A 26,211-nucleotide genomic window follows, 5' to 3' on the forward strand; every position below is an offset into this window, starting at 1 on the left:
GCGGAAGGGCGAGGTGCACGAGTCATCGTACAGCGAGCATCGTACAGCGAGCATCGTACATCAGGCATCTGGATGGACGTCCCCTCTGAGTTGTAACGTACAAATCACCTGTTTGTGGTTGGCGGGAAGTTTTGAGTGGTAGAGCCGGCCCTACGATCACTGGTAGCTGGCTATCACAAACCCTGCTCCAGAGCGATTATCATACACACAACACCTAGCAGTAGTAGGAAGATAAAATTTGTAGGAGCAAGGAATAGGCAGGAGGATTAAGTCGTGGCTAATGGGACTACAGCCCTGACAACAGTTTCGAGAGATAATGTTTTAGGACACAAAGACAGTACAATCTGAGAAGCAAGTATTGGGTACACATGTAGTAAAAGGTAGTACATAACTGGGTGAAAGAAAGACTCGTTAACACACGCTAGTATTATAATTATTAGAATTACTCTCAGTGTTAATGGTATCTTATTAGTATTACGGATACACAGAGGTGAATTGTATTTCTGGGACATATAAACAACTGACGTGCTCACACACACACGCGTGCACACACATACACACTCGGGGCCAGGAGCTGAGTCTCGACCCCTGAAACCACAACTAGGTGAGTACACACACCCACTCATTCACAGCTGATCCTTGGAATTTGATTGCATCCCCTCACCCCCCCACACACCTTTCCCTCCCCCACAGACCTTTCCCCTCCCCCGCTCTTGCCTTCACTCCCTCCTCCCTCCTATCTTTCTCTCTCCCCCTCCCTCGTGTTTCTCTCTCTCATAGCCTTTTTCCCTCCCCTTCCCCCCTACTCTTTCTTTCTCTCTCTCTCGATTCCCTCTCTCTCTCTCTCTCTCTCTCTCTCTCTCTCTCTCTCTCTCTCTCTCTCTCTCTCAATGGAAATAAGTTAGACAGTCTCTCCATCGACTATATCTCTCCCATAACCCCCTCACCCTCCTCTCTCTCTATAGGCTTCTCTCTCCATCTCCCCTATATTTCTACCCCTCCCTCGCATTTCTCTCTCTCATAGCCTTTTCCCTCACCCTCCTTTCTCCCTCTCTCTCTCTCTCTCTCTCTCTCCCTCTCTTTCTCCCTCTCTCTACCCTTTCTCTCCCCCCTCACATTTCTCTCTCTCCCCCCCTTGGTCTTATCCCTCACCCCCATACTCTCTCCTCTCTCTCCCTCTTTCTACCCTTTCTCTCTCCTCTCTCTCCCTCTTTCTACCCTTTCTCTCTCCCCCTCGCACCCTCTCCCTCCTCTAGCCTTCTGTCTGTGGTAAAAAAAAAAAAAAAAATGGGTGGCCCTAGAGGACGGAAAACCAGAGATCTGGTAGACGAACCAGGGAGGAAAGACTGGGAGTTAGAGCTCCAAAAAAGGGAGGAAGAGTGGGGAAGGAAGATAGTAGAGCTTGGTAAGAAAATGGAGGAGCGGATAGCTGAAGAGTGCAGGAAGTGGGAAGTACAGGTCTTAGCAGCAGAAGCTAGGATACAGTGCTTAGAAGAGAAACTGCAAAGCCTGAAACAGATTAGAGAGACAAATGACAATTCAGATGTGACATCAGGAAATTCAATGTCAGGTGCAGACAAGGGGACGGTAAGCAACAACGGAGACATGCCGTACACGAAGGCCCTATCAGACCCACGTGGGGCCAGGGAAAAGACGAGGAGCACACTAAGATCAAATGACAGGTCCGAAGACAATGAAGGTATGCTATATGCAGAGATTCTAACAGCCAACTGCAGTAGCAAGGGACAGCTGGTCATGAAAGACAGTTCACTGAGAATAGAAGTTTCAGATATGACAGGGACTGAAGGCAAGAACATGTCAATGGAAGGAAATAAAATGCCTCAGAGGAAGCAGATGGAGACTCAGTGGGAGGAGGAAAGGGCGAGGTCAGTTTTTGTGTACGGGCTCCAAGAAGCCAAGGGGGACAACTTTGAAGAAATAAAACAGGAGGAGAAAAAAATGATTGAAGGCATCATGAAAACAATAGGTGAGGGCGATATGACCCAGGTGACAAATTTTCAGAGAATTGGGTGGTTTGCGAGTGGAAGGATACGGCCTGTCAAAGTAATTTTCAAGGAAGAATCAGTTCGAACCAGGATTCTGCAAGAGAAAGCAAGACTGAGGGACAAACAGGGGTACCAGAGAGTATACCTCGACCGCGACAGAACACAAGAAGAAAGGACTACACTGAAAGAGAGGGTACAGAGACGCAAGGAGGAACGAGAGGCAATGACGAAAATGAGCAGGACCCAGACACAGGAGGAAGGGCAAACACACCCCACAGAATCTCCCACCAAAAGACTCCAACCGCGACATTCCCAACGCAACTGAGCAACCTATACTACAACCCACTCACTGTTCCCTCTGCCACCAACCCCCATATCACAAACCTCACCCCAACAGCTGTCCCTTATGGGCATTCTGACCCCACCCCCATCATCACAAACCCCACCTACACCACAGCCCCATATAGGCCCCCACCAAGGCTCTCGCTCCCCCAACCCCAATATTCTTGCATGACCACAATGATAGAAAAGAAACTGAAAGTTTGGTACACAAACGCGGATGGAATAACGAATAAACATGAGGAGTGGAACGAAAGAATCAGTGAAAAATCCCCAGACATCATAGCAGTCACAGAAACAAAACTCGCTGAGACAATAACAGACACAATCTTCCCAACGGGATATCAGATCCTGAGGAAAGATAGAAGGAGTAGAGGGGGAGGAGGGGTTGCACTGCTCATAAAACACCGATGGGGATTTGAGGAAATGGAAGGCATGGACATGATTGGAGAAAGAGACTACATTGTAGGTACAATTCAGTCCGGAGAACATAAAGTAGTCATTGGAGTGATGTATAACCCACCACAGAACTGCAGGAGGCCAAGAGAGGAGTACGAAGAAAACAACAGGGTGATGGTGGACACACTGGCTGAGGTGGCAAGAAGAGCTCACTCGAGCAGAGCAAAGTTACTGGTAATGGGCGATTTCAACCACAGGGAGATCGACTGGGAAAACCTGGAGCCACATGGGGGTCCCGAAACATGGAGAGCCAAGATGATGGATGTGGTACTTGAAAACCTCATGCATCAACATGTCAGGGACACAACCAGAGAGAGAGGGGAGGATGAGCCAGCAAGACTGGATCTTGTGTTCACCCTGAGCAGTTCAGACATTGAGGACATCACTTACGAGAGGCCCCTTGGAGCTAGCGATCACGTGGTTCTGAGTTTTGATTATATAGTAGAGTTACAAGTGGAGAAGGTAACAGGAACTGAAGGGGACAGGCCAAACTATAAAAGGGGGGACTACACAGGTATGAGAAACTTCCTGCAGGAGGTTCAGTGGGACAGAGAAATGGTAGGAAAATCAGTAAACGAGATGATGGAATATGTGGCAACAAAGTGCAAGGAGGCAGAGGAAAGTTTTGTTCCCAAGGGAAACAGAAATAATAGGAAGACCAAAACGAGTCCTTGGTTTACCCGAAGGTGTAGGGAGGCAAAAACTAAGTGCAACAGAGAATGGAAAAGGTACAGGAGGCATAGGACCCAGGAAAACAAGGAGATTAGTAGAAGAGCCAGAAACGAGTATGCACAGATAAGGAGGGAGGCCCAGCGACAGTATGAAAACGACATAGCATCGAAAGTCAAATCTGACCCGAAACTGCTGTATAGCCACATTAGGAGGAAGACAACAGTCAAGGACCAGGTGATAAGGCTGAGGAAAGAAGGTGGAGAACTCACAAGAAACGATCAAGAGGTATGTGAGGAGCTCAACACGAGATTTAAGGAAGTATTTACAGTAGAGACAGGAAGGACTCTGGGGGGACAGACCAGATGGGGACACCAGCAAGGAATACACCAACAAGTGTTGGACGACATACATACAGATGAGGAGGAGGTGAAGAAACTGCTAAGGGACATCGATACCTCAAAGGCAATGGGACCGGACAACATCTCCCCGTGGGTCCTTAGAGAGGGAGCAGATATGTTGTGCGTGCCACTTACCACAATCTTCAACACGTCCCTGGAAACTGGGCAACTACCTGAGGTATGGAAGACGGCAAATGTAGTTCCCATTTTTAAAAAAGGAGACAGAAAAGAGGCACTAAACTATAGACCTGTGTCATTGACGTGTATAGTATGCAAAATTATGGAGAAGATTATCAGGAGGAGAGTGGTGGAGCACCTGGAACGGAACAAGAGTATAAATGCCAACCAGCACGGATTCACGGAAGGCAAATCCTGTGTCACAAACCTTCTGGAGTTTTATGATAAAATAACAGAAGTAAGACACGAGAGAGAGGGGTGGGTTGATTGCATCTTCTTGGACTGCAAGAAGGCCTTTGACACAGTTCCTCACAAGAGATTAGTGCAGAAGCTAGAGCATCAGGCGCATATAACAGGAAGGGCACTGCAATGGATCAGAGAATACCTGACAGGGAGGCAACAACGAGTCATGGTACGTAATGATGTATCACAGTGGGCACCTGTGACGAGCGGGGTCCCACAGGGGTCGGTCCTAGGACCAGTGCTATTTTTGGTATATGTGAACGACATGATGGAAGGGTTAGACTCAGAAGTGTCCCTGTTTGCAGATGATGTGAAGTTAATGAGGAGAATTAAATCTGATGAGGACCAGGCAGGACTTCAAAGAGACCTGGACAGACTGGACACCTGGTCCAGCAAATGGCTTCTCGAATTTAATCCTGCCAAATGCAAAGTCATGAAGATAGGGGAAGGGCACAGAAGACCACAGACAGAGTATAGGCTAGGTGGCCAAAGACTGCAAACCTCACTCAAGGAGAAAGATCTTGGGGTGAGTATAACACCGAGCATGTCTCCGGAAGCACACATCAATCAGATAACTGCTGCAGCATATGGGCGCCTGGCAAACCTGAGAACAGCATTCCGATACCTTAGTAAGGAATCGTTCAAGACACTGTACACCGTGTATGTCAGGCCCATACTGGAGTATGCAGCACCTGTTTGGAACCCGCACTTGATAAAGCACGTCAAGAAACTAGAGAAAGTACAAAGGTTTGCCACAAGGTTAGTTCCAGAGCTAAGGGGAATGTCCTATGAAGAAAGATTAAGGGAAATCGGCCTGACGACACTGGAGGACAGGAGGGTCAGGGGAGACATGATAACGACATATAAAATACTGCGTGGAATAGACAAGGTGGACAAAGACAGGATGTTCCAGGGAGGGGACACAGAAACAAGAGGCCACAATTGGAAGTTGAAGACACAAATGAGTCAGAGAGATATTAGGAAGTATTTCTTCAGTCATAGAGTTGTAAGGCAGTGGAATAGCCTAGAAAATGACGTAGTGGAGGCAGGAACCATACACAGTTTTAAGACGAGGTTTGATAAAGCTCATGGAGCGGGGAGAGAGAGGGCCCAGTAGCAACCGGTGAAGAGGCGGGGCCAGGAGCTAAGACTCGACCCCTGCAACCACAAATAGGTGAGTACAAATAGGTGAGTACATCTGGTGGTGGTGATTTAACTTGTCAAAGATACTTGTAACCCAGCCGGAGCCGGGCTTTAGTGACATCCAAGAGTCTGCTTATTTTGTTGGATGCACCATAGACATGTGGCTCCTCCTGCATGATATAATGATGATAGATGGACTCACTAGGGTCAGCCTCCCTGATACATGATTATATACACCTGGAAAATCCTAGAGGGACTAGTACCGAGCATGCACACGAAAATCACTCACAACGAAAGCAAAAGACTCGGCAGACGATGCAACATCCTCCCCCCCAATGAAAAGCAGGGTAGCCACTAGCACGTTAAGAGACAATACAATAAGTGTCAGGGGCCCGAGACTGTTCAACTGCCTCCCAGCATACATAAAAGGGATTACCAATAGACCCCTGGCTGTCTTCAAGCAGGCACTGGACAAGCGCCTAAAGTCGGTACCTGACCAGCCGGGCTGTGGCTCGTACGTTGGATTGTGTGCAGCCAGCAGTAACAGCCTGGTTGATCAGGAACTGATCCACCAGGAGGCCTGGTCACAGACCGGGCCGCGGGCGCGGGGGCGTTGACCCCCGGAACTCTCTCCAGGTAAACTCCATGTGAAAAGGGCCAGTATACCTGGAATATGAAAGGAGGCACTGGTCAGAGAAATAGCAAATATCAAACTTAAGCTTGAATCTTACAGGAGACAAACGCAGGAAGAGCTTAAAGCCACTAATGAAACAAAAAAATCCCAAGATATTTCTTATGCCAAATCTAGGACAAAAACAACATCTAGTATTGGACCCCTGCTTCAACGAGAGGCCAACAAAGAAATGAGTGAGATATTGAACTTCCAACATGACTCTGCGTTTAGTGAGCCGTTAATCACACTATGGGTCGACAATCTAACTTTTTTCATGAAGGTTAAGACACTTGTGCAACATCTGGTTATCTTTATTGTAGACGTTTCGCCATCCAGTGGCTTTATCAATACAGATTCTTGGACATAACAAGAAAACAGAAGAACTATATACAAAAGATGAGCTAATCAGTCCCTCAGTCTTGGATGTGGTGTTTAGAGCACAGTGGTTGTAGAGATTCTGAAGCAGAGGCGAACGAACGAACGAACGATAGTACAGGTAAGATGCCAAATGGGATGAGCGGGGAAGACGGGACAGACGAAGAATAGTGCTGGAGAGGAGTGTTCTTAGTCGTAGAAATAGAGCCAGGGCTTAACCCAGCAGCGAAGGCGATCGTGGGACAGATATTGAGAAGAGAAATTCAAGCTCTTCTATTGGGACTCCGGTGGGGTGAGCGGGGAGGACGGGACAGTCAAAGATTAGCGCTAGAGAGGAGTGTAGAATTGAGCCATGTCTTAACCCTAAAGCTAAGGCGAAAGTGGGTCAGAGAATGGTACCTGTCAGAGAATCCAAGGTTATTTGTAAATAGGGTTAGGAGTAGGATCATACAAGGAGTAGAAAAGGTTGTGTTGGTTTGTGGGTCTGCGAATGTCCTTGTCAAGGAGAGAGGTCCAGTAGTCGTGTCGTGTCTCAAGTTTGTCTGTCACTGAGCGTCTTCCAGTACAGATTCAGCGCAGGGATGTCGAATTGGGCATGGAGAGACTCGCTTGTGGCGAAGTCTTCCCATCTGACATCAAGCACCCAGCGCAGCGCCTTGTTCTGGACATGCTGCAGTTTAAGTAAGTTCGTTTTAGCTGCAAGAGAGAAAGCTAGAGGAGAGTAAGTTATCAGAGGACGTATTAGGGATTTGTAGCGGTGTAGTTTGGTGCGGTGGGAGGCATGTTTCAGCTTGTAGAGGCCCGCAAGGGCCTTACTAGCTATTGCATGTCTTGAGTGAATGTGTCCGTGTAAGCGAAGAAGATAGTCAAGATTAACGCCAAAGACAGTGACAGATTGCGTGATGGGAATGTAAGTGCGGGTGTCAGGTGTTCTGAGCTCGACAGGTAATGGAGGATCACGTTTCCTGTAGTTAAAATATGCAATGTTGGATTTAGCTGCATTGGTTTTGATCCTCCATTTTTGTTCCCAGATGACTATCCTGTCGACCTCATTTTGTGTTTTGTGTGTGAGTGTATCTGTATTGGCATGAGTGATAAGTTGTGTAATGTCGTCTGCATAGGCTAGTGTGATGGAGTTGTGGTATACAGGTGTTGGAATGTGTTAATGTATAAAATGTAGAGGGTAGGGGAGAGGACAGATCCCTGGGGTACTCCAGCATTTAGTGTGAAGTAGTCAGAGTAACAGCCTTGGAATTTGATTCTCATGGTACGGCCGTCTAGGAAGTTGCAGAGGAGTTTACGAATAGTGAGAGGCAGGTTAAAGTTAGTGCAGAGTTTGTACTTGAGCCTTTCATGCCAGACAGTGCCAAAAGCTTTTTCAACGTCTTTTGCAACCAGGGCTGTTCTGTTTCTGTTTTGTGTTTATGTGGATGTAGTTGAGAATGATGTTAATGGCATCCTGTGTGGATCTGTGTGTTCTGAAGCCAAACTGGCCATCAGAAAGTAGAGTTGTGTTCCAGCTATCTGCAAAGGCGATGGTTGATGAGTTTTTCAAATAGTTTTCATAAAGCTTCGAGGAGGCTGATAGGGCGATAGTTTCTAGGATCAGAGTGGTCTTTCTTGGGTTTAGGAAGGAGGATAGCAGTAGCAGCTTTGAAGAGGGAAAGGAAGTATCCAGAGGCAAGGGAGGCATTGAGGAGGCTTGTGTAGGCAGTAATGATAGTCAGGAAGGTGTTTTAGGATAATATGGTTTAGGCCAGAGGCACCAGGAGCCTTGGGAGGAAGGTGTCTGAGGAGAGTTTTAATGTCTGTGTTCGTGAAAGGAGTGTCGAGTTCTTGGGAGGAGGTAAGAGAGTCTAGATGTATGTGGCTATCTGGTGTTGTTTCTTGTGTGTGTGCGCAGTGTTCCAGTGTTCTATGTTCTGAATGTGTTGAATAACGTTAGGGTGAGGTGGGTGAGGGTGGAAGATGTTCTCCCAGATGTGTTTGAAGATGTTGGTAGCAGCCTGCGGGTCTGAGATGTGTGTGTTGTTGTGGGTGATGTGTTTGAATTTGTTGGTGGGAGTTGTGCCTCTAATTTTTTTTATAAAGTTCCAGAAGGCTTTAGTGTTTTTAATACGCTGTTTGTCCGCTTGTTGTATGAGTTGTGACCAGTGATTGTTGTGGTCTTAGTCTAGGCTGTGTAGAATGTTGTTTCTAAGGTAAGTAAGATCTAATAGGACTTGATTAAATCCGTGTATTGTAGAGGAAGCAATTGTGGTAGCAGATAATTAGTCTTCTTGGTCTGAGTGAGGGTTTGAAGGAATAACGAGTTGTGTGAGTTTTCTTTGGTATTGCGGTGTTGGCTGCTTGTGTAATGGTGTCCTGGATGAGATCAAGTTGAGTATCGATGTCAGAGATAGGTTTGTTGTTGTAGTCCTAGGTGAGGTTAGTATTGTCTATGTGTTGTTTGAAAGCATCCCAGTCAGCGTTCTTGTAGGAGAAGTAAGGTGTGGCTGGGATGATGATAGGTTTGGAGGAGATGTGTAAGATGTACAGAAAAGTTGATAGAAGCAGAAGGGACTTGAAGACGATGTAATCAGTCCATCACCCTTGAAGTTTTGAGGTGGTCAGTCCCTCAGTCTGGAGAAGAGTATTGTTCCATAGTCTGAAAGAATATGAAGTTGAAGTAAGGATGGAGCCTTATATACCTCCAGGAGGTGAGATGTAGGCCGCTAGTAGAGGTAAGAATGTAGTCGTTGGGAGGTCACGTCCCTTTAAAATCCAGCCACTCTCAGTAGTAGAAGTTGTCGAAGTTGTTTTCTGTCCTATACCAAGATGCCATTGTGTTGCAGTGTCTGACAGAGTGAATATTAAAATGGTGTAAAATACCGACAAGTTGTTAGGTAAGACACACGTGCAACAGTTAGGTAGCTTTAGTTCAGACTATGGAATAATACTCTTCTCCAGACTGAGGGACTGACCACCTCAAAACTTCAAGGGTGATGGATTGATTACATAGTCTTCAAGTATCTTCTGCTTCTATCAATTTTTCTGTACTCGACTGAAGAAGCCTACTGTGTAGGTGAAACGTTTCGAAATAAAGCTACCTAACTGTTGCATATGCGTCTTTCCTAACACCTTGTAAATACTTGTAGAAATTAAGATGTATTATTATTTTTCAAGTTGGGTGTCTGGCACAACACCGGGTCAGCTTTGGTGGCCCTCAACACCACCAACAACAACAACAATTGTCTGTCTTAATATCCTGGCTGATCCTCATTGTATCAAACTGGATTAAAGGAGGAGGATGATGATTAACAGCCAATCCAGCATTAATTTGTGAGGTAAGCAGGCAGGGAAACTAGTATTTCTAGAATTTGGTAAAAACGGTAGCAATAAGGAAAAGAATGGTAGATGCCAGTGGTGAGTGACGTTACCAAGGCGACCATCAGCCACAAGAAATAATTTCCTACTGGACAGAGAGTTCTCTCATAAATAAACCCCTCAAGGGAGGTTCCTTGACCCTAGTGAGGACTCGTTATATGGGGAACTGGATCTGCTCCGATTTCCTGAACTGATCCTGAATAACTTCCATTAAACCCCCACCCACGTGTGCTGTATAATCCTACGGGTTTAGTGCTCCGCCATGATGATGATGATAATCCCTTATATAAAGCAGCTAAAATGTCATCAGTCAAAACCCTAATGTAAACTAAACCAAAAATTATGCTGTTAGATAACTGATATATTCCACTAGGTGCCAGACCTGCCACCCGGGAGACTCACTAACTTTGTTGTAACTTTATTTAGGTACACATGAATACAGTTACACAAGTTATCATACATAGTAACATACTTGTAAATTACATACGATAACCTAAAACAGTCAAAGGGTTCTTGAAGTAAGCAAATTCATTTACGTACTGGTACACATAAGTACTGTTTCACAAATTTAGGTGACAACAGTTATCATACACAGTAGGATGTTTAAATTACCTAGGATTACCCCCCAAAAATTAGACAGTGACTTATTTCCATTGGTGATGTGTGTCCGGTGGCCCGATGGTCTGGTGGCTACAGCTCCCGCTTCACACACGGAGGGCCCGGGTTCGATTCCCGGCGGGTGGAAATTCCGACACGTTTCCTTACACCTATTGTCCTGTTCACCTAGCAGCAAATAGGTACCTGGGTGTTAGTCGACTGGTGTGGGTCGCATCCTGGGGGACAAGATTAAGGACCCCAATGGAAATAAGTTAGACAGTCCTCGATGACGCACTGACTTTCTTGGGTTATCCTGGGTGGCTAACCCTCCGGGGTTAAAAATCCGAACAAAATCTTATCTTATCTTATCTTATCTCTGTCACTCATTTGCCTATCTGAATTTTAAAATTATTTAAAAATTAGAAGACAAAATTAAACTAGCAAGTTTCCAGATTATGTACATTATTATATGATTAATTTATCTGTAATGTAAATAAGTCACTTTTTCAGACTTTTTTTTTTGGGTGGGCGATTATCCTAAGTAACTTACACACATGTTACTATGCATGAAGATTGCACTTGTGTGTACCTATACCTAAATAAGCTACTTATTTACAGTGATGACTGACATTGGTCACAGTCAGGTAACAGTCATAATTAATCAAGAATATAACGTAGTAATGATTGTCAGGTGTGAGAACATATGAGCAACTAATGAAAAATTTAGTGTAGGTATGTTTCAACACATGCTCCAGGAGCTTAATAAAGTAATTACAGAGTGAAACGTAGAAATAATGTCCAATTAATTGCTCATTTGTCCTACCTAACTTAGTGGCAATATTCTGTCAGGTTGATCACAGGCAGATAACAATTAATTAGAATATAACATAGGATAAATAAGGTAATCATATTCCCCAAGAGGATACATTTGACTTAAAGTGCTTAGCTAACAGCAAATAATAAATTTTAAAAGAAAAAGGTATGTAGTTATGCATAGCATTTTTGACAGTTATATGATGGCCTGGTCGCTAAAGCTTTCACACGGTAAGGGTCTGCGTTAGATTAGCAGCGTGGGTAGAAACATTGGGCGTGTTTCTTTACACTGGTGGTCTATGTTCACCCATCAGTAAAATGGGTACCTGGGATTTAGGCAACTGGTGTGGGTCACATCCTGGAACAAGGACCTAATTTGCCCGAAATGCTCTGCATAACAATGGGCTTTCTGTGTAGTAGTATGTCACTAATGTTAGCTAGGCCTGTATACCATATAAATGTAGTAAATAAAGATAGTGGAACCTCGGCTTCCGAGTTTTATCCATTCCATGACCTTGCTCGTATCCCAATCTGCTTGTATGCTGAGTCAGTTTTCCTCATTTAAATTTATTGAAATGCCATTAATTCATTCCAAAGGAATTCCTGCTCTCAGAAGGCATGAATACGATGCTAATATTAACTCTATGGCTTATTTATCTATCACAATTCATCTAATATGACATAAACGATATAAATAACATGGAAACCTGATACATACTGCAGAATGAATAAAATGTATACATACATCTAGGTTTTTCTCCTTTTTCTAAATAGCTCTTGTTCTTCTTTATTTCTTCTATTGTCCATGGGGAAGTGGAAAAGAATCTTTCCTCCGTAAGCCATGCGTGTCGTATGAGGCGACTAAAATGCCGGGAGCGATGGGCTAGTAACCCCTTCTCCTGTAGACATTTACTAAAAAAGAGAAGAAGAAAAACTTTATAAAACTGGGATGCTTGAATGTGCGTGGATGTAGTGCGGATGACAAGAAACAGATGATTGCTGATGTTATGAATGAAAAGAAGTTGGATGTCCTGGCCCTAAGCGAAACAAAGCTGAAGGGGGTAGGGGAGTTTCGGTGGGGGGAAATAAATGGGATTAAATCTGGAGTATCTGAGAGAGTTAGAGCTAAGGAAGGGGTAGCAGTAATGTTGAAGGATCAGTTATGGAAGGAGAAAAGAGAATATGAATGTGTAAATTCAAGGATTATGTGGATTAAAGTAAAGGTTGGATGCGAAAAGTGGGTCATAATAAGCGTGTATGCACCTGGAGAAGAGAGGAATGTAGAGGAGAGAGAGAGATTTTGGGAGATGTTAAGTGAATGTATAGGAACCTTTGAACCAAGTGAGAGAGTAATTGTGGTAGGGGACCTGAATGCTAAAGTAGGAGAAACTTTTAGAGAGGGTGTGGTAGGTAAGTTTGGGGTGCCAGGTGTAAATGATAATGGGAGCCCTTTGATTGAACTTTGTATAGAAAGGGGTTTAGTTATAGGTAATACATATTTTAAGAAAAAGAGGATAAATAAGTATACAAGATATGATGTAGGGCGAAATGACAGTAGTTTGTTGGATTATGTATTGGTAGATAAAAGACTGTTGAGTAGACTTCAGGATGTACATGTTTATAGAGGGGCCACAGATATATCAGATCACTTTTTAGTTGTAGCTACACTGAGAGTAAAAGGTAGATGGGATACAAGGAGAATAGAAGCATCAGGGAAGAGAGAGGTGAAGGTTTATAAACTAAAAGAGGAGGCAGTTAGGGTAAGATATAAACAGCTATTGGAGGATAGATGGGCTAATGAGAGCATAGGCAATGGGGTCGAAGAGGTATGGGGTAGGTTTAAAAATGTAGTGTTAGAGTGTTCAGCAGAAGTTTGTGGTTACAGGAAAGTGGGTGCGGGAGGGAAGAGGAGCGATTGGTGGAATGATGATGTAAAGAGAGTAGTAAGGGAGAAAAAGTTAGCATATGAGAAGTTTTTACAAAGTAGAAGTGATGCAAGGAGGGAAGAGTATATGGAGAAAAAGAGAGAGGTTAAGAGAGTGGTGAAGCAATGTAAAAAGAGAGCAAATGAGAGAGTGGGTGAGATGTTATCAACAAATTTTGTTGAAAATAAGAAAAAGTTTTGGAGTGAGATTAACAAGTTAAGGAAGCCTAGAGAACAAATGGATTTGTCAGTTAAAAATAGGAGAGGAGAGTTATTAAATGGAGAGTTAGAGGTATTGGGAAGATGGAGGGAATATTTTGAGGAATTGTTAAATGTTGATGAAGATAGGGAAGCTGTGATTTCGTGTATAGGGCAAGGAGGAATAACATCTTGTAGGAGTGAGGAAGAGCCAGTTGTGAGTGTGGGGGAAGTTCGTGAGGCAGTAGGTAAAATGAAAGGGGGTAAGGCAGCCGGGATTGATGGGATAAAGATAGAAATGTTAAAAGCAGGTGGGGATATAGTTTTGGAGTGGTTGGTGCAATTATTTAATAAATGTATGGAAGAGGGTAAGGTACCTAGGGATTGGCAGAGAGCATGCATAGTTCCTTTGTATAAAGGCAAAGGGGACAAAAGAGAGTGCAAAAATTATAGGGGGATAAGTCTGTTGAGTATACCTGGTAAAGTGTATGGTAGAGTTATTATTGAAAGAATTAAGAGTAAGACGGAGAATAGGATAGCAGATGAACAAGGAGGCTTTAGGAAAGGTAGGGGGTGTGTGGACCAGGTGTTTACAGTGAAACATATAAGTGAACAGTATTTAGATAAGGCTAAAGAGGTTTTTGTGGCATTTATGGATTTGGAAAAGGCGTATGACAGGGTGGATAGGGGGGCAATGTGGCAGATGTTGCAGGTGTATGGTGTAGGAGGTAGGTTACTGAAAGCAGTGAAGAGTTTTTACGAGGATAGTGAGGCTCAAGTTAGAGTATGTAGGAAAGAGGGAGATTATTTCCCAGTAAAAGTAGGCCTTAGACAAGGATGTGTGATGTCACCGTGGTTGTTTAATATATTTATAGATGGGGTTGTAAGAGAAGTAAATGCGAGGGTCTTGGCAAGAGGCGTGGAGTTAAAAGATAAAGAATCACACATAAAGTGGGAGTTGTCACAGTTGCTCTTTGCTGATGACACTGTGCTCTTGGGAGATTCTGAAGAGAAGTTGCAGAGGTTGGTGGATGAATTTGGTAGGGTATGCAAAAGAAGAAAATTAAAAGTGAATACAGGAAAGAGTAAGGTTATGAGGATAACAAAAAGATTAGGTGATGAAAGATTGGATATCAGATTGGAGGGAGAGAGTATGGAGGAGGTGAATGTATTCAGATATTTGGGAGTGGACGTGTCAGCGGATGGGTCTATGAAAGATGAGGTGAATCATAGAATTGATGAGGGGAAAAGGGTGAGTGGTGCACTTAGGAGTCTGTGGAGACAAAGAACTTTGTCCTTGGAGGCAAAGAGGGGAATGTATGAGAGTATAGTTTTACCAACGCTCTTATATGGGTGTGAAGCATGGGTGATGAATGTTGCAGCGAGGAGAAGGCTGGAGGCAGTGGAGATGTCATGTCTGAGGGCAATGTGTGGTGTGAATATAATGCAGAGAATTCGTAGTTTGGAAGTTAGGAGGAGGTGCGGGATTACCAAAACTGTTGTCCAGAGGGCTGAGGAAGGGTTGTTGAGGTGGTTCGGACATGTAGAGAGAATGGAGCGAAACAGAATGACTTCAAGAGTGTATCAGTCTGTAGTGGAAGGAAGGCGGGGTAGGGGTCGGCCTAGGAAAGGTTGGAGGGAGGGGGTAAAGGAGGTTTTGTGTGCGAGGGGCTTGGACTTCCAGCAGGCATGCGTGAGCGTGTTTGATAGGAGTGAATGGAGACAAATGGTTTTTAATACTTGACGTGCTGTTGGAGTGTGAGCAAAGTAACATTTATGAAGGGATTCAGGGAAACCGGCAGGCCGGACTTGAGTCCTGGAGATGGGAAGTACAGTGCCTGCACTCTGAAGGAGGGGTGTTAATGTTGCAGTTTAAAAACTGTAGTGTAAAGCACCCTTCTGGCAAGACAGTGATGGAGTGAATGATGGTGAAAGTTTTTCTTTTTCGGGCCACCCTGCCTTGGTGGGAATCGGCCAGTGTGTTAATAAAGACTGCAAACCTCACTCAAGGAAAAAGATCTGGGGGTGAGTATAACACCGAGCATATCTCCTGAGGCGCACATAAATCAGATAACTGCTGCAGCATACGGGCGCCTGGCAAACCTACGGATAGCGTTCCGATACCTCAGTAAGGAGTCGTTCAAGACACTGTATACCATTTACGTCAGGCCCATACTGGAGTATGCAGCACCAGTTTGGAATCCACACCTAGTCAAGCACGTCAAGAAATTAGAGAAAGTGCAAAGGTTTGCAACAAGACTAGTCCCAGAGCTACGGGGATTGTCCTACGAGGAAAGGTTGAGGGAAATCGGCCTGACGACACTGGAGGCCAGGAGGATCAGGGGAGACATGATAACGACATATAAAATACTGCAGGGGAATAGACAAGGTGGACAAAGACAGGATGTTCCAGAGATGGGACACAGACACAAGAGGTCACAATTGGAAGTTGAAGACTCAGATGAATCAAAGGGATGTTAGGAAGTATTTCTTCAGTCATAGAGTAGTCAAGTCGTGGAATAGTCTAGAAAGTGAAGTAGTGGAGGCGGGATCCATACATAGTTTTAAGGCGAGGTATGATAAAGCTCATGGAGCAGGGAGAGAGAGGACCTAGTAGCAATCAGTGAAGAGGCGGGGCCAGGAGCTATGACTCGACCCCTGCAACCACAAATAGGTGAGTACAAATAGGTGAGTACACACACACACACACACACACACACACACACACACACACACACACACACACTCACACACACTCTATCTCTCTCTCTATCTCTCTATCTATCTCTCTATCTATCTCTCTATCTATCTCTCTATCTATCTCTCTATCTATCTCTCTATCTATCTCTCTATCTATCTCTCTATCTCTCTATCTATCTCTCTATCTATCTATCTCTCTATCTCTCTCTCTCTCTCTCTCTCTCTCTCTCTCTCTCTCTCTCTCTCTCTCTCTCTCTCTCTCTCTCTCTCTCTCTCTCTCTCTCTCTCTCTCTCTCTCTCAAAATATAATACAGTATTTATTTTTCACATGCTCGCTATCTTCCACTTAGGCAGGGTGACACAAGAAAGAAACACTTTCACCATTATTTACACTCACTGTCTTGCCAGAGGTGTGCAGACACACAGTTTAGATGTCCCTGTCCTCCCCCCTTTAGAGTGCAGGCACTGTACCTGCCATTTTACATCCTTCTTGCTTAAGAATGATGTGTGGAACTTGTACAAGAATTAGCATTGTGATCCTTAAGGGTATGACATTGTTTATGAATATCTGTATAATAATTTTATTTATTTATTTATTATTTGGGTATGATACATAGCTGTACAAAAGAAATACAGTGGTTGAGTGTACATGCCAAAAGCCCCTTGTATGCAGAGAATTGTGGGCAGGCTTAAAATTGACTTAAGATTAACTAAGCAATGATATATTCACTGGTAAAAATTACAGTAAACAAATTACAACATGAAGTACAAATGAGTATTTCAAATAAGAAGCTTTATAGTTGTACAAATTTGTAGCACAATTTATCATATAATCCGGTCAAGTCGAATAAAATCAGTGATTTGTAGTGCAGAAACAGGTCATATGGGCATCTGATGAGTTACTGTGCATTCAAGAGAATGGAGTATTCTATTAGGTGATGTAATTACAAAAAAAACAGTTTGATAGGGTCACAGGTTATACATTTATGAGATACAGTTAATTAGTATTTATTTAGTTGTGGGTGAGTAAGTGAGTAATGTAGGTCCTGTTTGGCACTTTCTTCCAAAACAGGCCTATTTTGTCACAATTGAACACTTGTTGGGGTTTTAATTTTTCCGCCTCTATGTACCCATTGAAGTCCTGGACATATTTTTCAGCCACTTTTTTTTGTCAGAACTGGCAGCCTCACCATGCCTTATCACACTGTGTATGCCACTATGATTCTTAAATCTCTCAAACCAGCCTTTGCTGGCCTTAAATTCACCAATATGAGCACTAGTTCCAGGCATTTTCTTAATGATTTTTAAATATAATTGCAAAACACTATCTCCTGTTAATTGTTTCTTGTTGATCCACACCAACAAAAGTCTCTCCACATCTTAGAGTATTTGCGATCTCTGTTTTGTAAGCATATTTGCACCTTTCACAACAACAGCTTCCTTGATTGCCTTTTTCTTGGCCAAGATAGTAGTGATGGTTGTATGGGGTTTGTTATACAACCTGGCCAGCTCGGAGACGCACACTCCACTTTCGTATTTTGCAATGATCTCTTTCTTGAATTCTATAGTGTTTCTCACCCTCTACCAAAGGGCTGGCACTAGAAGCTTTCTTTGGGCCCATGGTGGCTTATTTAGCAGCTACAAGCACTAAAAACAATGGAATAATACAAAATGTATCGCATGTACACATGGAATCTTCCTCACTGGATTGTAAACAGTGGCACACTGGCTGTACATGGAGTGGCTGGGCCGCTCACGGCATGCGGACATGTCCCGGACGAATGACTTTAACCGAGTTCAGCGTCATTAACCGAGCCAGTATTTTGATGCAAAAACGTTACATAATCCAATTATTTTCTTAATCCAATGACGTCTTAATCTGGGGATCCACTGTACTTTGTGTATTTAGAGTACAGTGGTACCTTGAGTTTCAAACGGCTCTCAACTCTAACAGTTATATAAGTGTGTTTTTGTAAGTGCTTTTGTAAGTGTATTTTTGGGGGTCTGAAACGGACTTATCTAATTTACATAATCTCTGATGGGAACAAATTCGTTCTTTAACAGCCGAAACTTGAGGTACCACTGTATTGTAATAATTATTTATAATTTGTAATATTAATACATTTAAAATGTGCGTAAAGTAAAAAATTTAACAAAACTATATTTTGTCTTATATTCCACTTAATGTGACATTTATTTTATGTAGGTAATCTGGCACCAGAGGCTGGTAGTGGGCCAATACTGCAAGTTGTCATTTTCATTAAGAAGAGGAATTGCATTTGTAGTGCTTCCACTGCAGATCTTCAGTGTTATAAAGCTCATATATGCTACATATATACTGAAATATGTATAGTGATGGCATTATTTAATTGCAGTGATGGAAATGCTACATACGTACAGTGTCATCACCTGTGCCATGTTTGTCAAGAGAGACTCCTTAATAGTGTGTTTTGACATTCATTCTCCTGACTTACTTAGGCTTATTATGTACAATGTTATCTCAGTTTGCATTACAAATTTTTTCACAAAATTATTTCAAGTATAGTATCATCAGCATGAAGTGTGCTTAAGTTAATCTCTTTCTTCAACAAAATGTGCTGATTCTTCTTTAAGTTTTTAATATGAATGTGCATTGTACAAGAGTATTGCAAAGATTGAATGTTCTGCTGTATTATAGAGGTGTTGTTCATGTAACCATTGTGCAGCAGTATGATGATAAATGTATGAATGGTATTATGAGGAAGGTACTATGTATGACCATTGTGCAGCAGTAATGATAGTATCTGCTATATCAGTTACATAATTTCTCATCTGTCTTAGTCCCCACCTCATCCCATCCCATCCCATCCCTCTGCTCTGCTCTGTTTTACTGTTCATTACTATTATAAATTTTGTGCCCCCAAATGTAATATGATTTAACCTCATTTTTCCCTTGATAAAATTCCTGCCCTAGCAATCATTGTCCCATGTACTGTGTTGGGCACATTATAAGGCTCCAATTTTGCATGAAAAAGATGTTTATCAAGCTGTATGCCATTTCATTAATAAGGGAATGCATTAATATAGCTGACTGTCATACAAATTTTAAATAACTTATATATATATATCTATACTAAACACATTCCTGGTGCTTGTCATAAGTAAAATTTGCATAAAGCAAGATCATAGTAGCAATATCTTGTGTGGATAGGAAGTACCAAGACTGCAGTAGTAACATGAATTTTTTTTTATAAATTGGCTTTAATAATATGCATGATAATATATATAATATGTATGTAACTTATAACAATATACATTATTTCAAAAGTGGTGTGAAAGCTTTGACAACAAATATTTAAATTTGTATACGGTATTAGAAAGCCCTTCAGGGCTTTCAAGGACTTGGAGCTGTCCTAGTAATTGTGAATCATCATTCCTTTTTAATTTTCTCTGTATGATCCTTATGGGTTTATCACTTGCCTGTGTTTATAATATTGTAATAAAACAGAAATTCAGAAAAATTGGTTTTCAGTGTAATGAAATATCAGAAAAAATTTCATCTCGTTAAGCTCTCATAGTTCATATAGAATATTATCAGTTTAATGTTAACTATGTCTGATATACTTGAAAAAGAACGTATTCAAAGATCACAAATTATTCTACACACACAGGATAAATTATATCAGTATTCACAGTCTCTAAAACACTCCTCACAAAAGTCTCATTGTGCATCTTTGAAGAGAATTTGCAAAAGCAAAAAAGCACTTCAGTGTTCAGTGTGTCTAAAAGACTTTTCCTATAACTCTACCTTAATAAAACATATGAGAATTCATACTGGAGAGAAGCCATATCATTGTCCAGAGTGCCTAAAAGATTTTTCTCTAAAGTCTATCTTAGTACAACACATGAAAACTCATACAAAAGAGAAACCATATCCATGTTCAATGTGTTTAAAAGGGTTTTCTCTAAAATCTAATTTAGTGCAACACATGAAAATTCATACTAGAGAGAAACCATACAAGTGTTTAGTATGTGTGAAAATTTTTTCTAAAAATGCTCATTTAATCAATCACATGAGAGTTCATACTGGAGAGAAGCCATATCAGTGCTCAGTGTGTCTAAAAGCTTTTTCCTTAAAATTTAACTTATTAAAACATATGAAAATTCACACTGGAGAAAAGCCATATCACTGTTCCGAATGTCTCAAAGAGTTTTCAGATAAATCCAGTTTAATAAGACACATGCGAGTTCATACTGGGGAGAAACCATACCAGTGTTCCGAGTGTGTAAAAGACTTCTCAGATAAATCTAGTTTAGTGAATCACATGAGGATTCATACTGGAGAAAAACTGTTCCAGTGTTCAGTATGTCTAAAAGAATTTTCTGATAAGTCTGCATTAGTAAAACACATGAGAATTCATACAGGGGAAAAACCATATCATTGTTCAGTGTGTGCAAAAGACTTTTCACATAAATCCAATTTAGTAAGACATATAAGAGTTCATAGTGGAGAGAAACCATATCATTGTTCAAAATGTCTAAAAGAGTTTTCAGATCATTCGAGTTTAGTAAAGCACATGAGAGTTCATAAAAATTAGGTCATATTAGTGTTCAGTTTCTGGAAGTGGAAGGAGTTGTGCACATTTAAGTTAAGAACAATCTAGTAATTATCCTGGTATGTTAGCTACTCTCAGCCAATGCAAAGGAATTCACTGAATAAACAAGAAAGATAGGTAGCTGCTTTGAAAATCCCTCGCCAAATACTGCCTCCCTTGGAGATTTCAGCCTTCCAAAAGTAAAACAAAGATGTTAGCAGCATTTTACCAGAAAAAACTTTTAGAAGCTTTCTAGGTCAACAAAAATACCATGGAAAAAGTTTGTTTTGAGCTAACAGATAAGTCTGCTAGAAATAAGAAATACATAAAATCTGATCATGAATAATGAAGAAATATCAGACACATAACACTATGAGATAAAATGTACAGTACTCTGGTCACAACCACACAAAAGTTTGGATATCCGTGTGTATTTGGATACCCATGTGTAAAGGATGTGCGAATATCTAGCATGAGGGAATGTACAGGAAATTTAACTTCACCAGTCAGAGAGCTGATTGGGACAAAATATACAATGAGCCATCAGGTATTTTCTTGGAAACAGTAAATGTAGGTTTTTACAGACTATTTTCACACCAATAAGGCTGTGGCATGCGCTAATTCAAGTCCCCTTCAAAGCTGTTAGAAACGACTCATGAAATTGTAATAACACAGTAGTAAAGAAGTCACTCATTGTAGGGTTTGATGCCATGGAAAGCAAGTCTTCAAAACAAGTCATTCATTAGACGTTTGAGGGGACTTGATCTAGAGTTTGGCATGGCCAGGCTGGTGTGAGATTGATCCATAAAAACCTGCAATTATGGTCACAGTGGTGTTCTTGTTAACATAATTAATGAATATAGTAATATATCTAGCTTGATGAATCCTATTAGGATGGTGCCCTCCCTTGCTAGTTTTAGGAGGATTAGCATGGACCCCACTGACCATAAATACAGGTTTTTGCAGCTAAATCATACACCAGCATGACTGTGGCATGCTCTAGCTCGAGTCCATTCATAGCCATTATAAATGACTAGTTCTGGGACTGGCTTGTCATATTTTTTATTACAATTGTGTCATTATGATTATTAGAATCAAATTCAGAATTTGAAAAAAATAATGAAACACATGACCATACATGCAGCATCTCGGCTAAATTCCCGGAAATTATCATTAGTACAAATATTCAGTATTCTTCGAAGAAAATTCTTAGATATACTTGATTTCCCAGATATTGAGTAAGGGCAGATGTAGCTCCTCTGCACACGAGTAAGCAGAAGAGCAATGACAAAATTACACAAGTCTTTGAAAGGGTGATGAGATGCCAACTTACTGATTTTCATGGATCAGCATGATCTAAACAACTCAATCCCTTCAAGGGGGATTTCTTGGCATGGCAAAGGGGCTCTTGATCCCATGAGTTAGACCTCTTGTCTCCTTCCTCAAAATCTAAGTTCCTTCCCATCCCCCTCTTTGACTGTCGCGGGTCGTATATATACGTCTTACGAGGTACCGTGTTTGACGTATATATACTCATAAATTCTAGCGGCTTCAAATCAAGCAGGAGAAAGCTGGTAGGCCCACATGTGAGAGAATGGGTCTGTGTGGTCAGTGTGCACCATATAAAAAAAATCCTGGAGCACGCAGTGCATAATGAGAAAAAAAAAACTCCGACCGTTTTTTTTTTTTAATTAAAATGCCGACTTTGTGGTCTATTTTCGTATAGTATTTATGGTTGTATTCTCGTTTTCTTGGTCTCATTTGATAGAATGGAAAACATATTATAGAAATAGAGGTGATTTTGATTGATTTTACTATAAAAAGAACCTGGAAATGGAGCTCAAAGTAGGGGAAATGTTTGATTTTTGCCGATGTTCAAAAGTAAACAAATGATGTCATTGTCCAATAAATGTCCAACTAGCCATTCTAATATGCAGTCATGAATGGGTTGATGTTATTTATACAATTATTACAGTATTGCAGTAGTCTGCATAACAGTAAATCTTCTATTTTTTGTTTGAATAAAAATTCAAAATAGAAAGCAAGAGTAATATCAGAGGGGCCTGGAGACATGACTGATGAACAAAGAAAATGTTATTTTAGAGCCAGGAATGTCTGCATTGTTCATTCTGGACCTTATTTTGAAATTGTCATATTTTTTAATTTTCGTGAAATTGGCCAAATTGCAAATTTCTGACCACGTTATTGGGTAGTTGAAATCGGTAAATGGGCAGTTTCTTGTACTCAATCGATAGAAAAAATGGAGTTCTAAAGAAATAGCTATGAGTTTGGTCGACTGGAACAATGGAATTAGCCGAAAATAGGGCTCAAAGTGGGCGAAATCGCCGATTTGTAAATATCGCCGAGGTCGCTAACTTCGCGAGAGCGTAATTCCGTCAGTTTTCCATCAAATTTCGTTTTTTTGGTGTCATTACAATCGGGAAAAGATTCTCTATCATTTCATAAGAAAAATTTTTTTTTTTTTTTTTAAATTTTGCGACACCAGGAGACACCTCAGGATTGGGGGTTGCGACAGTCAAGGGGTTAAGATGTTGCATCGTCTGCCAAGTCTTTTGCTTTCGTAATGAGTGATTTTCGTGTGCAAGTTCGGTACTAGTCCCTCTAGGATTTTCCAGGTGTATATAATCATGTATCTCTCCCGCCTACGTTCCAGTGAATACAGGTTCAGGATCCTCAAGCGCTCCCAGTAATTGAGGTGTTTTATCTCCGTTATGTGCGCTGTGAAGGTTCTCTGTACATTTTCTAGGTCAGCAATTTCACCTGCCTTGAAAGGTGCTGTTAGTGTGCAGCAATATTCCAGCCTAGATAGAACAAGTGTTACACTCCAATTATTGTAACCACTATTTCCTTCTGGTTAGAGCATAACAACTTTGGTCAGAGAGGCTAGGGTAATAATAGTGATCCTCCGGAATGACTAATTTTAATTAAGTATATTCACGATACAACAAAAAGTCAGAAATAATAATATACGAATTATCGTATATAAGTTAAGAATGCATGTTTGTTCTATATTGTCCAAAATATACAAGGCTTTCATAACAGATGATTAGGAGGAGATCCTAGATATAACATATCTATATACAGAGATTACTTTAATGTATAAAGTCTTATTTCCCAATTGGAAGCAGTCAGAATAAAACAGAATATGTCCAGGCCGGATAAATAACCTTGGCCAGTTACCAGAGATGGGCAGGAGCGTTCTCGTTGGCTGCTACTTCTTCACTGCTCGTCCCTCAACCTTGAGCATACAGGTCAAGTGGGTCACGTGACGTGACTCACCAACACTCAGTAGAGTAGTTGAATATAAAGGGGGAGGGAAAGGGGGGTATAACCATCGAACATCACGGCTAACCATACACCGGCACACTGGGCGGCAGGCATGTTACTATACCTCCAATTAAACTTATCATGGCCATGTTACATAAATTATAATAATTGTTAATAAGAATTAGCTTTAATAATACAAGGACGTTCATTTCCAATTTAGCTATTAAAGGAAATAACCGCAATGTAATATTAAAGAAAGGTTAACCATAAGGGTATGACAACAAGTGACCTGAAGAGTGTCATCATCAACCACTGTGAAAGAGTAGTGAAATTCCAAGCGCTTTCGTGACTACTCACATTGTCAAGGAACTATGAAAGTAATACATCAAAGGAAGACAATAAAAGGGCTTAGACCACACTTCACAGTCAACTCCCACAACAAAGAAACACCTGACGTGAGACAAAATTTATGAAATAGCCAATGATCTGAAATACCCGAGGAATGTAATTGATAAATCATTTAAAATTGCTAGAAATACTTTTTACAACCCAAAAAGGGACAACCAACCTTATTCAACTAAAAATATGTTGGTTCTCCCTTACCATGAAAACTTGGTTGATATGCCTTCTCTTCTTAAGACTTTTAATATTAAAGTTGTATTTAAAAATCTTGATACAGTAAAAAAACTTTTGATAAAGAATTCCCCCCAAAATGCTGATGGATGTGTGTACAAGATTCCTTGTAAAATTTGCGATGAAGTTTATTATGGTCAAACTGGTAAAAGTCTCGAACTTACATTAAAACAACATAAATATAGCATTAGAACTGGACAAGATTCCAATACTCTATTTACAGTGGACCTCCGCATAACGATATTAATCCGTGCATGAGAGCTCACTGTTATGCAAAATTATCGTTATGCGGATGAATTTTCCCCATAAGAAATAATGGAAATCAAATTAATCCGTGCAAGACACCCCAAAGTATGAACAAAAAATATTTTTACCACATGAAATATTAATTTTAATACACACAAACTGAAAAAGGCATGCACAATTACATGACACTTATCTTTATTGAAGATCTGGTGATGATTGATGGGATGGGAGGAGGAGAGAGTCTTAATGTTTAGAAGGGGAATCCCCTTCCATTAAGACTTGAGGTGTCAAGTCCTTTTTCTGGGGTTACTTCCCTTCTTCTTTTAATGCCACTAGGACCAGCTTCAGAGTCACTGGACTTCTGTCGCACAACATATCTGTCCATAATGGCCTGTACCTCTCGTTCCTTTATGACTTCCCTAAAGTGTTTCACAACATTGTCAGTGTAATAGTCACCAGCACGGCTTGCAATAGCTGTGTGAGGGTGATTTTCATCCATAAAGGTTTGCACTTTCAGCCACATTGCACAGATTTCCTTAATCTTTGAAGTAGGCAACTTCCTCAATTTCTCTCTCCCCTCCTCTGAAGCAGTTTCCTCAGGTCTGGCCTCTTGCTGTTGAAGATGATTTTGCAGCTCTTCAGTGGTTAGTTCTTCATTGTCCTTTTCCACCAACTCTTCCACATCCTCCCCACTAACCTCCAACCCCAAGGACTTCCCCAGTGCCACAATGGATTCCACAACTGGCATAGGCTTCTCAGGGTTAGCCCCAAACCCTTCAATATCCTTTTCTTCTACACATTGTGGCCACAGTTTCTTCCAAGCAGAGTTCAATGTCCTCTTAGTCACTTCCTCCAAAGCCTTACATATAAGGTTTACACAACTGAGGATGCTAAAGTGATCTTTCCAAAACTCTTAGAGTCAATCGAGTGTCTGAGGTCACTTCAAAGCACTTTTGAAACATATCTTTTGTGTAGAGTTTTTTGAAGTTTGAAATGACCTGCTGGTCCATGGGCTGCAGGAGAGGAGTGGTATTAGGAGGCAAAAACTTGACATTAATGAAGCTCATGTCCCTAGAAAGTTGCTCTGCCAAGTCTTTAACCCTTTCAGGGTCCGTCCCGTAGATCTACGGCTTTACGTTCAGGGTCCAAACCGTAGATCTACGCCATGAGCTCAGCTCACTCTGATAAACTGTGAGTGGTACATTTGGGCCTAGATATGAGAGAATACATCTATGTGGTATGTGTGCACCACATAAAACAGATCCTGCAGCACACTGTGTATAATGAGAGAAAAAAAATGAAATCATGATTTTTCGATTAAAACAGCAACTTTGCAGTGTTTTTTCGTATGTTTTTTATAGTTGTATTTGCGATTTCTTGGTCTCAT

The 26,211-nt window shown here is 41.5% G+C and overlaps 1 protein-coding gene across 1 annotated transcript in view; it reads left to right on the plus strand.

Moving 5' to 3' along the window:
* Positions 1-22,124, plus strand: part of LOC128696519 (zinc finger protein 271) — a 48,095-nt gene extending 25,971 nt beyond the window's left edge. The window contains exon 4 of the mRNA XM_070081344.1: positions 19,817-22,124. Within this exon, the coding sequence (XP_069937445.1) occupies positions 19,817-20,660 (844 nt within the window). The 3' untranslated portion in view covers positions 20,661-22,124. The remainder of the gene's footprint in view (positions 1-19,816) is intronic.
* Positions 22,125-26,211: the final 4,087 nt, after the last annotated feature.

This window comes from Cherax quadricarinatus, unplaced genomic scaffold (assembly GCF_038502225.1).
Source record: "Cherax quadricarinatus isolate ZL_2023a unplaced genomic scaffold, ASM3850222v1 Contig2399, whole genome shotgun sequence".
NCBI classification, from domain to species: Eukaryota; Metazoa; Arthropoda; class Malacostraca; order Decapoda; family Parastacidae; genus Cherax; species Cherax quadricarinatus.